Here is a 12,003-nt window from a genome sequence, read left to right as displayed (position 1 = left end):
ACAACTTTAAAACATTGCTGGGATTATATTTCCTTTGTGTGTGTGCTCAGTCGCTCAGTTTTATCCAATTCTTTTGGGTCCATGGATCATATCCCGCCGGGCTCCTCTGTCCATGGGATTTCTCAGGTTAGAATACTGTAGTGGGTTGCCATTTCCTATTCCAGAGGATCTTCTTGACCCAGGGATCGAATCCGCATTTCTTGTGTCTCCTGCATTGGCAGGCGAGTTCTTGGGAAGCCCCATGTTTCCTTTAAGGTGTATATAGCTTTATCAGCTATGTAGAAGATTATATTTGCATTATCGTGCTCTTATACTTTTTAGTTGTCAATGTGGTTACTAGAAAATTTTAAACTACATGTGACTTGCATTTTCGTTACATTACAGCACTGCTGTATATTCTACCACCGAAAAGGAAGTATGAAGGACAGAAACACTATTAAAGGACACCCTAGTATACAGTTTAGACTGTGGGAATGCTACAGAAAAACCAACTCAGTTTCTCCAACAAGTCAATGATTTAAAGGGAAAAAGGACAGCAATAGACCAAGAGAGATGGAGAGCGAGGGAGAGAGAAAGCAAGGAAGGAAGGAAGGAAGAAGAAATTGAAGGAAAGCATACATGTAAGAGTCCTTTGACTGTGCGGATCTCAATAAACTGTGGAACATTCTGAAAGAGATGGGAATACCAGACCACCTGACCTGCCTCTTGAGAAACCTGTGTGCAGGTCAGGAAGCTACAGTTAGAACTGGACATGGAACAACAGACTGGTTCCAAATAGGAAAAGGAGTACGTCAAGGCTGTATATTGTCACCCTGCTTATTTTACTTATATGCAGAGTACATCATGAGGAATCCTGGCTGGGAGAAGCACAAGCTGGAATCAAGATTACTGGGAGAAATATCAATAACCTCAGATATGCAGATGACACCACCCTTATGGCAGAAAGTGAAGAGGAACTCAAAAGCCTCTTGGTGAAAGTGAAAGAGGAGAGTGAAAAGGTTGGCTTGAAGCTCAACATTCAGAAAACAAAGATCATGGCATCTGGTCCCATCACTTCATGGGAAATAGATGGGGAAACTGTCAGACTTTATTTTTTTCGGCTCCAAAATCACTGTGGATGCTGATTGCAGCCATGAAATTAAAAGACGCTTACTCCTTGGAAGGAAAGTTATGACCAACCTAGATAGCATATTTGCCAACAAAGGTCCGTCTAGTCAAGGCTATGGTTTTTCCAGTGGTCATGTATGGATGTGAGAGTTGGACTGTGAAGAAAGCTGATCACCGAAGAATTGATGCTTTTGAACTGTGGTGCTGGAGAAGACTCTTGAGAGTCCCTTGGACTGCAAGGAGATCCAACCAGTCCATTCTAAAGGAGATCGATCCTGGGTGTTCATTGGAAGGATTGATGCTAAAGTTGAAACTCCAATACTTTGTCCACCTCATGCAATGAGTTGACTTACTGGAAAAGACTCTGATGCTGGGAAGGATTGGGGGCAGGAGGAGAAGGGGACGACAGAGAATGAGATGGCTGGATGGCATCACCGACTCGATGGACATGAGTTTGAGTGAACTCCGGGAGTTGGTGATGGACAGGGAGGCCTGGCGTGCCGTGATTCATGGGGTCGTAAAGAGTCGGACACGACTGAGCGACTGAACTGAACATACATGTAAGAGACTTAAATGCATTACATTAGCGATTACAGTTTGTGGATTCTATTTGGATCCAAAAGAGAAGACTAACTTAGAAACAATAATGGCGGAGGGGGAGGGGGCTTCCCTGGTTAGGAATTTGCCTAGCAATGCAGAGGACACAGGTTTGATCCCTCCAGGAAGGTCCCACATGCTGAGGGGCAACTAAGCCCACAAGCCGCAACCACTGAGTGCATGGGCAGCAACTACTGACGCCGAGAAACCAGCAAACCACAGGAGAGGAGCTCCCGGTCTCCACAACTGGAGAAGCCCCGTGCGAAGCTGCGAAGGCCCAGGGCAGCCGTAAATCAGTCAATCAATTAAAAAAAAAAACATATGTGATCAAATAAGCTGAAAAAAATGCTGCATTTTTTAAAATGGAAAAGTTGAATAGTCTTTTATGATATTAAAGATTTTGAATTAATTTATGATTATAATGCTGTGATGATAATACTTTCAAAAAGAGTTCTCATTGAGGGGAAACATGCTGACATAATTAGAAATGAAACATGATGTCTGAGATTTCGTTTAAAAAAAATAGCAAAACGTAAGTGCATGGATTGTAGTAAGACAAGTTCAACCATAAGCTGGTAATTGTAGACCATGCCTGACAAGATGGGAGTGTTCTGTTATGTCTACTTTTGTGTACTATTGAAATCTCGGATTTGAAAAAGAATGATAGGAGAACACAGGTCCACCTAGAATAAGAGCAGCTGAACCTCTCATACAATTCTGAGGGCTAGGAGAACAGAGAGAGTCAAGGACACCATTCAAAACCCAAACAACCAGGGACCCGAGAACACTGTGGACGTGACTTGGTTTGTATTCAGCTAGGTCTGGGAGCCACACGGCAGCAGAGGGATCAACAAAGGCCCTGCATATAGAGGAGCGCACAGCAGGGAGGGAGTACTCCAGACAGAACTCAGGTAGAATAACTCACGGAAAGAGTGTGTGGATAAACTCAGAGGATGTCTGAGGCATGGCTGGCTCTAGCTCTGGTGACTGGGGAATTGACAGGGAGGGGATCAGTGCAGAGCACCGAGGGGGACAATCTTGAGGAGGCACAGTTACTGGGATCAGGTGAGACCGAGCTGAAGGGAGCATCCTTTGGACACTTGTGGTGATGAAAAAGAATGGTGCAACTGGCAGAAATTAAAGGTCCTACTGGAAGAAATAGAATCCCCAACTCAAGAGACACACCATGCCTTTCCCCCAAGTCTTAGCTCTGCTACAGTAATTGCACAAAACAGACCTAGAATAAAGAAATCAAGTAAGCCACTCAAAGCACTAATCCCTTCTGACCTGGGACAACTGACTCTCATTCAGGTAAACCTAGTCATGTGAAAATGAAAACTATATAGCAGACATTTCTTCCAAGGTGACAGAAGAGAAAAGTGTAAATTGAGAGTCAACAATCTCAGCAAATGAAAAGATTGCCTCAGAATTAATCAAAAAACATTGGGGAATGTAAAATGGCATCCATATTTTGAATTGTTCTGAACAAAGCATTTGTAGATACATACACATGGAAAAAACTTCAATATTTTACATAAGAAATACACAACATGAGATAGAAGTAGACAGGAAAGAAGAAATGAGAAATTGGAATTGACAGAGATAAAAAAAAGTTGAGGCTAAAGAAGATTCTCTGGAAAAGAAAATGCTAAATGACAAGGTACATAGAGAACATATTTATCCAAACTTATAAGGGATGTTGCATTAAAAATGAAAGCATCGAACAGAATAGAAATGAACAAAAGACAGTGAGAAAGGATCAGAAAGTCATAGAGACCTAGGGGAAGTAGACCTGGAATGGTCAGCTCTAAGACTATTCAAGGCGAGCCGAAAGCCGTTTTTTAAAAAAGAAAAAATGTGCTGAAGCTCCAGACCACCCTTTGCCTCAGTGAAGAAAAATCAATTTACCTTCTACATCTCAATAGAACATACAAAGTAACACATTATTTTTTAAAAAAATAATCAATAGAACTCATTGTGGACAAGTTCTTTATATTTAGCCAAGGTGTCTGTACTGCATCAAAGCAACAGAAAACAAGATTAAATATATCAAACTTAAGGAGTCCTCAGTCCATCATGAGAAATCTTTAAAGATGAACTCTGCTCATCAAGAATTGACAGGAAACTATGAGTTATGTACATCTGGTCATCACTGAATATATGGGATTGTAGATTTAAACCACTGTGTGGTGGGCCCTGCTCTGGGGGCAGCCTAGGAACACCCTCAAACTTCTGCAGGGAGGCTGCTAGTACTCCCAGAGTGGGACAGCCATCCTGTGCCACCAGGGGGTCAAAAGGACCCAGTGGGCCCCTCCTCTAGCTCCTACATCTACCCTACCAATTAGCACATTAACAAAAATAGGTAAGAAAAATATAGTATATAAAGGGTATACATTTGATTGGGTTGAAATAATACAATAAGGTAGGTAAAGACAAAAGAAAAAGCAGAATAATGTCCTCCAGCATCACAGTAGTAAAAAGTTGAAGTTGATAGATAACATTTGAAACATATACTTCGAATATTAGAATTGTGACAAAATACTAAAGGACTAACTAAAAGACTAATGTGTCAAAACTTTTAGTGCACTAACTAGCTATCCAGGCCTTCCAAAATACCCAGCAAAAGACACACAGACACAAATATGCATACACAAAGAAAATAAAATAACAGAGAAAGAAACCCAGAAGATACAATCTACTACAAATGGGAAACATAAATAAAAAGATGTGAGAGGAGTTTAAGATACAAACTGAACAGGAGAAACAAAGGGGCTTCCCTGGTAGCTCCGCTGATAAAGAATCTGCCTGCGATTCAGGACACCCCGGATCGATTCCTGGTTTTGTAGGATTCCCTGGAGAAGGGATAGGATACCCACTCCAGTATTCTTGGGCTTCCCTGGTGGAATCCACCTGCAATGGTGACACCTGGGTTCGATCCCTGGGTTGGAAAGATCCCCTGAAGTAGAGCATGGCAACCCACTCCAGTATTCTTCCCTGGAGAATCCCCATGGACACAGGAGTCTGGTGGGCTGCAGTCCATGGGGTTGCAAAGAGTCAGACACAACTGGCAACTAAGCACAGCACAGCACATGAGAAACAAGAGTATTTATGTTATAAAAAATCATGTTAATAATGGATTGTGGATGGGGGAGGGGTGGGAAGGAGGTTCAAGAAGGAGGGGACATAGTTATACTTATGTTTGATTCCCACTGTAGTGTGGCAGAAACCAGCACTACCTTGGAAAACAGTTATCCTCCAACTAAAAATAAATGCAAGAAAATCATGGATTATAACACTGAATTTTAAAAAAGCACAAGTCTGCAGTGAAACACAAAAATATTTTTAATTATATGTTAGGGGTATGGATTGTCTTTTCCACAGCACAAAGCTGGCAATACCACACATATAATTGACACACATCAGGGATCATTAAAGGGTGGTAACATTTTTACAGAAAGAGCACCATAGAATACAATATTGATACACCCTCAAATACCACTAATTGCTCATTACACACACAAAAGCCTGTCTTTTCAAGAACAGATCTTATAAGCCTCTGCATAACAGTGTTCAATGCTGAAATAATAACAGTGGGGACAGGTAAAGTGGACACTCTTAGCCTCCAAACAGGCTGCACTCGGAAGCACACAGCATTCACTAGACGGTGTTCTTGGCAAAAGGGTTCACAGGAATTTAATCATGAGGCAATGAAAAGACAGCTGCAAAATGGAGACCTTTCAGGAGACAACTGACCTGTCCTCTGCAAAGAAGTCAATGTCACGACCGTCAAAGACAACTACAAGAAGGTGAGGAGATGTTTGAGGTTCCGAAGGACTAAAGAGATAAAGCAACATGATCTTTTTAGTCCTCTGGGACCTAAAACATCTCTTCTCCTTTTTTTTGTTGTCTTTTTGGTGCAAACATCAACCGTTTGAAGAAAGACAGGCCAGTTGTCTAGTTCAAAGGTCTCAATTCTGCAGTTATCTGATATCTACCTCAATATTAAACACAGGATAAACACTTTCAGCAAGAACAATGCGCAGTAAATGCTGTCTGCTTTGAGCACAGTCCATCCGGTGGCAAAGAATGACCGGGTTGATATGTTGTCTTCTTCCAATTGTTCCCATGCTGGTGTGTGGAGGACGACTATTTAGAGGAGCAGCATTAAGATCTTTCCAAACTGTGTGTCCATCAAAGCACTGATCACCTTACTGAGGATTACATTCGGAGGCTGATGACCGGGATTACTCGCATCAATTCTGTCCCTTGGAGTGTGGACAGTGGTTGTTGGTTGGGATGTTCATTCTCAGGAAAGGATCCCTCCAGTGTTGCTGAGGTTTAAATTGAGTTGCTGTTGTAGATTCTTTTTCATCAAATGGAAAAGGTAATTCTATAGTGTGGTTTCTTAAATCGACAATATCTTATTTTAGTTCCTAAAGTAATTGATATCTGTGAAAGAGAGAGAGAGAAGAAACGTGAGTCTTTGTTAGGCCCTGCTGAGCCTGAAGGGATGGCCACATGGTGACTGGGGCCAGGGGCAGACAGAGCTCCTGTTGACAGGACGAGCTGAAGGGAGAGCCACAGGCTGGCTGGAGAGGAAAGTGAGATCCACGATTGAGAAGGAATACCTCCTTAAACTTTCATCGAGCCTGTGGTGCAGCATCTAAGGAACCCTGTCCTCACCCCACCTGTGCTTGGTGATATCTCAGCTCAGAGCTGCTTCAGAGTCTTAACTGGATCCCCACCACTCAATCCTCAACAGTCACTGGACTCTTGAATCCCCTTCATCTGTATGCTTTCCCACACGTTCAGGGATGGACGTGCTGAGCATCCCTCATACACACTTAGAAACAGACAGCTATGGGAGCAGAGGATCCTCAATTGAGAAAGACACCCTCTTCCACCTCTTCATCCCTGCCTTCTCAGGAGAAGCAGGGTCCTGGAGAGTCCTGGATGTGAGCACCAATAGGGACCTCAGAATGGATCCAAGTCCACTTCCATAATTTACAGAGGAGGAGCTATGTTTTCAAGGGTCTAAGACCACATGACTTGTTACTGACAGCCCAAGCCACAGGCCCTTCCTATATATTTGCAGGAAGGGAGAGGAGGAGAGGAAAGCTCCAATCTGGAGGAGTCAACAGTTAATAGAGGATGTTTGGTCATCCTCCTGAACAGGAATAAGGCGTTCCAGGGAAATCCTGCTCCAAAGAGACTGAGGGATGAATGGAAAGAGGGGAAACTCAAAATAAAATTTGCAAAAAGAGAGCAGGGAGTGTAACTTTGTGTCAAGCCATTTGCATCCCATGGACACCAAAATGTTATAAAGGTTATTTCATGCTGAATCTGCCTTAAGGCATTTCTAGGAATATCGTTGACATCTCAACAAATAAAATTCTGAAGTGAAAGAGCGTTCAGTTTAGTTATATTAAAATCTCATCACCTTTTTCTCAAACTTTTCTCAAAGTAAGATTCTCTACTAGTATTTTAAGCTACTGTATAGAAAAAAATCCACAACAACATTTATTTCTGCTTTCTTGACTAGGCCAAAGCGTTTGACTGTGTGGATCACAACAAACTATGGAAAATTCTTAAAGAGATGGAAATAACAGACCACCTTACCTGCCTCATAAAAAACCTGTATGCAGATCAAGAAGCAGCATTAGAACTGGACATGGAACACGGACTGGTTCCAAATTGAGAAAGGAGTATGTCAAGGCTTTATATTGTCACCTTGATTCTTTAACTTTTATCCACAGTACATGATGCGAAATGCTGGGCTGGATGAAGCACAGCTGGAATCAAGATTGCCAAGAGAAATATCAATAAGCTGAGATATGCAGATGACACCACCCTTACAGCAGAAAGCGAAGAGGAACTAATGAGCCTCTTGATGAAAGTGAAGGAAGACGGAAAAGGGTCGTTTAAAACTATGCATTCAAAAGAACGAAGATCATGGCATCCGGTCCCATCACTTCATGGCGAATAGATGGGGAAACAGTGGCTGACTTTATTTTTCTGGGCTCCAAAATCACTGCAGATGGTGACAGCAGCCATGAAATTAAAAGATGCTTACTCCTTGGAAGAAAAGGTATGATAAACTGAGACAGCATATTAAAAAGCAGAGACGTGACTTGCCAACAAAGGTCCATCTAGTCAAAGTTATGGTTTTTTCAGTAGTCATGTATGGATGTGAGAGTTGGACCATAAAGAAAGCTGAGTGCCAAAGAATTGATGCTTTTCTTGAGTCCCTTGGGATGCAAGGCAATCCAACCAGTCCATCGGAAAGGAAATCAGTCCTGAATTTTCATTGGAAGGACTGATGCTAAAGCTGAAACTCCAATACTTTGGCCACCTGATGTGGAGAGCTGACTCCTTAGAAAAGACCCTGATGCTGGGAAAGACTGAGGGCAGGAGAAGGGGACAAAAGAGGATGAGATGGTTGGATGGCATCACCGACTCGATGGACATGAATGTGAGCAAGCTCTGGGAGTTGGTGATGAACAGAGAAGCCCGGCGTGCTGCAGTCCATGGGGTCACAAAGTTTGGACACAACCGAGCAACTGAACTGAACTGATAGAAGGGTATATAAAAGGACAAATATGGCAGGATAAGGCCTAACATTCATTATGCGGTTTTGGCATAAAGACTATATTCGATGAAAAAAAATGTGTTGCACCTGCTGTCCTGAGCCAGTTAGTAGGCTGTGAACATGTTTAGTGAATAGCTAACTGCAAGTTGCATTTTAACAGTAGAATAGGAAATACTGAATTTTATTCTTGTGGTAAGGGGAGGGTCGATTTTATATATTGGGGTCTATATAATTTTGTTTGTTTTATTGTATCTTGTACTATGAAAATTGTGAGACACTGAATCCAGAGTGATTATGTATCTAACTTAGCTATCTATGTCTATTTTTTCTTCTCTTTCCTCTTCGCCAGGCTGTACAAAATATTTCTGTTGAGAGAAGAATGCAAATTCCCTTACTTGTTGATATTCAGCTTTTTTAGGAAGCAGCCACTCATAGGCCATGCCATATTGGTTACTTATATCCTATCAGATCCACAGTCCTTCTAATCCTTGATGCATATTAGCAGAGCTTTGAAAGATACTGATATCCAAACCTCATCCCCAGAACTTTAAAATCAGAATTTCCTTGGATTGGGATAAGGCATCCATGTCACCTCAAAACTCAACCCGTGTTCATTTTACAGTAGCACGATTTAGAACTACTCACCAGGCCTGCACTATTTCACATCTCTCTTTTTATTTTCTCCTTCTAGTCCAATATGGACTTCTCTCCACTGGCCCCAAAGATCTTTTGGTCTTTCTCTGTTACTCTTCTATGAATAATTGGCCTTCTCAATTGGATGGGCTGAAGCAATGATTATCTTGTATTCTTGTGTATCTCCCTGGGTCTTCATAAATGTGGCCCAAAGTTAATTCAGTCCAATGCTGTCCTACATGCCCTGGCCTCAGATTTCAACTCAGTTCATTTTTCTGGGCTTTTACTAATATGGGGAAGGAATAATGTGAGTAAAACTGGAGAGGTCTGAGTGCCTGTCCATCTCATGCTCTCTGTATTTTGAAATCCTGGCTTCTGTATCTCCTTTTCCCCAATGTCCCTTTAGGGAGCCATTTACTGTCCTCCACCTAATGCCAGCTCCAGTGAGTTCCTGGAAGCCCCCTGCACATTAGCAAAGTTCTGCCTATCAGAGGCTGAAGGGAATCATGACTCAGGCCAGTCCAGACTCCCACCTATGACCCAGGTTCTTATTTTATTTTAGTAATCAAGGCTTTTTCCTTCAGTCTGGGATTTCTTATTCGGGTGGATAAGCTGAGGGGTAAGGGCTGTCCTAGGTTCATTTCTCCAGAAGCCAACTCACGTGCCAGTGATTCCTTAAGACATGATCCTGAAAGGAAGAGGCAGTGGACTTGGAGGCAGGGGCAGGGAAAGTGAGGGGAAGAAGCCAAGAATGTGTGTGACTTAAGGCCAATGTTTTCAGTGGCCTAAATGCTGCTATTCTGGTGAGGACCACCATGGATCTGGGCTTCCTGTGGCTAATAGGAAATGTCAGAGGGCATATGAGGACGGTAGCAGTGGGAAAACATAGTGGTCAGAGTCTAAACAGGAGACTGAGACGGAGGGCACTGCAGGGTGGCCGCCCCCATGGAAAAGAGAGGAAAGACCACGCAGAGGCAGTGTCAGCTGCTGAGTGAGCACATGAGGAAGAGAAACGTTAGTGGGGGATTCAGCCACAGCAGACAAAGAGCACAAGGAAGGAGCGCACGGGGTTACCTCCAGACCCTAAGCCTGAAGGCCAGGGAATCTGCACGCTAGTCTCCACTTGCCAAACAGCACTTTCCTTCTGATAATCCTCTGTTTCAGGACACTTAAGCCTTTAATCTTGTTACAGACTGGACGCTCATGTGCGCTTGCTGTGGAGCCCTCACCTTCCAGCTTGGGAGGGTTCTTCACTCTGATGGAAGCATCCAGCTCTGAAGATAAAACCACAGCCAACAGGATCCATTGTTATTCATGATTTACAAAGACTCACTCCTTCACTCAAGAAGGACATCAGGTACGGAAAGTGTCCAGGAACAAGAAAGGCCATCTGAAAGCCCATGGGTAGGTGAAGACAATGGAGATATTTTTCTATTTTCTTTTTTACTGGTCTTCCTTGTACTTCCCAGTATTGTTAAGTGTGCCACAGGGCAAACATGTTTCCAAATGCCATAAATGAGCAAGAAAAATAAAATGGATGACAACAAAAAATTCCTAGGTAGAAAAGACAAAGGCAAGAAACTCCTACCGGACGCAGTTTGTACTGTTGGGAGGGAAGAGATGAAGCAAAGTCAAAGCTGAAGGAAAACCTCATGAGAGAAAAGAAACGGGGAAGTCTAAATTGGAAAACTTTTAAATGTGCATCAATATGCACTTCATATATATGTAAACAGGCTACTTATGATATTTATACATAATTTAAATAAGGCATAGACAATATGATAAAAATGGAAGAAACCTCACAAGTGAGTGTGTTTGTGATGAAATAAAAGAATGAAGGATTTGAGCTATTGAATGGATCGTTCTATTGGCTTCCTGATGAGTTGAATTTGGACAAGAAAATAGAAAAAGAAGAAGAATGAGAAGAAGCTCGTTTGGTGACAGGAACTAGGAGATAAGGGGTGGGGGCCGGGGGCAGTCACAGTGTGACGGGGTGTGAACGTAAAGGGCATTAAAACTACCCTTTGCTGCAAAATCTGCTGTGAGGCCTGGATTTATGTTCAGGTCTCCATGGAAGGTGAGCAGGAAACAGAGTGACTGAGCCAGTGGAGTTCAGTCTTGGCTGAGAGTGTGGGAGGCCAAGCACAAGAAAAGGAGAGACAAGAGGGAAGAGAAGACAATAAACACAAGACCTGGTGGCTCTTGTCCCGCTCCGCATCCCTGCCCTCCCTGAGCACTTTCCATGAGACTCTCCATGCTGCCACAAGGGGCTCCTTCTCATCTCAGCGCCACCTGAGGACCTGGGTCTCTCCTCATCCTCAGATGAGGCCACAGCCTCAGGGAAGAGCGCCAGGCAGCGCCAGGCTCCAGAGGAGGATGTGGAGAGCAAAGGAGGGAAGGCTGAACACGTCCCAGATGAAATGGATGTGAGGGTCTGAAAGGTCTTTTAAGGAAATTTGAGCAGAGGTGGACTCGGAGGAGATGAAAACTAGGAGACGGACATGGAGATGAGTGGAGAGAATGAATTAAACGAGTGTCATGAAAGAGACTGGCGGGTGCACTTCAAGAATGAGGGTAGCGTGTTCTTTTAAAATGAGGGGAAACTGAGGAAAGGAAACAGGATGTGAAAAGCAAACATGGGACTGAGTTGCAGGGCCAGTGTTGACACTCCTATGGAATGTTGCTGATACCCGCTAACTGAGAGCACCCAACGGGAGTAAATTGCCTTGATGACAGACAGTGAAAGGAGAGGAAAATACTGGCCAAGCTACTTTCTGAGGAAGCAGGAGAAGATGGGGTCCGGAGAAAGTGGAGACCGTAGAGCTTATGCTGCCGTAGAGGAAACAACCATTGTGGGATCATTTGGTAAGTGTTAAAGCACCAGAAAGACACAATGCTTAGATATTACATATTCATAGTGGGGATCAAACAAATTTTAGCGAATCAGATGCCCTGGACATTATATTGTTTAAGATTCCCACCAATATGCAAAGGAGACAGAATTTTTCAAGAGTTCAGATAAGGCACGAGAGAGGCAAATACCTAGGAAGATAAATAACTCGGCTCAGTTAAACAGG

General features: G+C 43.1%; 2 protein-coding genes across 3 annotated transcripts in view; one reads left to right on the top strand and one right to left on the bottom strand.

The window, feature by feature from the left end:
• LOC129556737 (myomegalin-like) overlaps positions 1-12,003 on the top strand; it is a 631,881-nt gene that overhangs the window by 530,162 nt on the left and 89,716 nt on the right.
• Positions 5,198-12,003, bottom strand: part of LOC129549544 (NBPF family member NBPF6-like) — a 33,210-nt gene continuing 26,404 nt past the window's right edge. For both annotated transcript variants that reach the window (XM_088835674.1, XM_088835673.1), the window contains 2 exons: positions 10,001-10,200; positions 5,198-6,153 (listed from right to left, as the gene is read on the bottom strand). In XM_088835674.1, the coding sequence (XP_088691800.1) occupies positions 10,010-10,200 (191 nt within the window). In that variant the 3' untranslated portion in view covers positions 5,198-6,153; positions 10,001-10,009. The remainder of the gene's footprint in view (positions 6,154-10,000; positions 10,201-12,003) is intronic.

The sequence above is a fragment of the Moschus berezovskii genome, chromosome 4 (genome assembly GCF_049115385.1).
Source record: "Moschus berezovskii isolate FMDL1 chromosome 4, NW_MosBer_1.0, whole genome shotgun sequence".
NCBI classification, from domain to species: domain Eukaryota; kingdom Metazoa; phylum Chordata; class Mammalia; order Artiodactyla; family Moschidae; genus Moschus; species Moschus berezovskii.
This window is presented reverse-complemented; position numbering and strand designations above follow the sequence as displayed.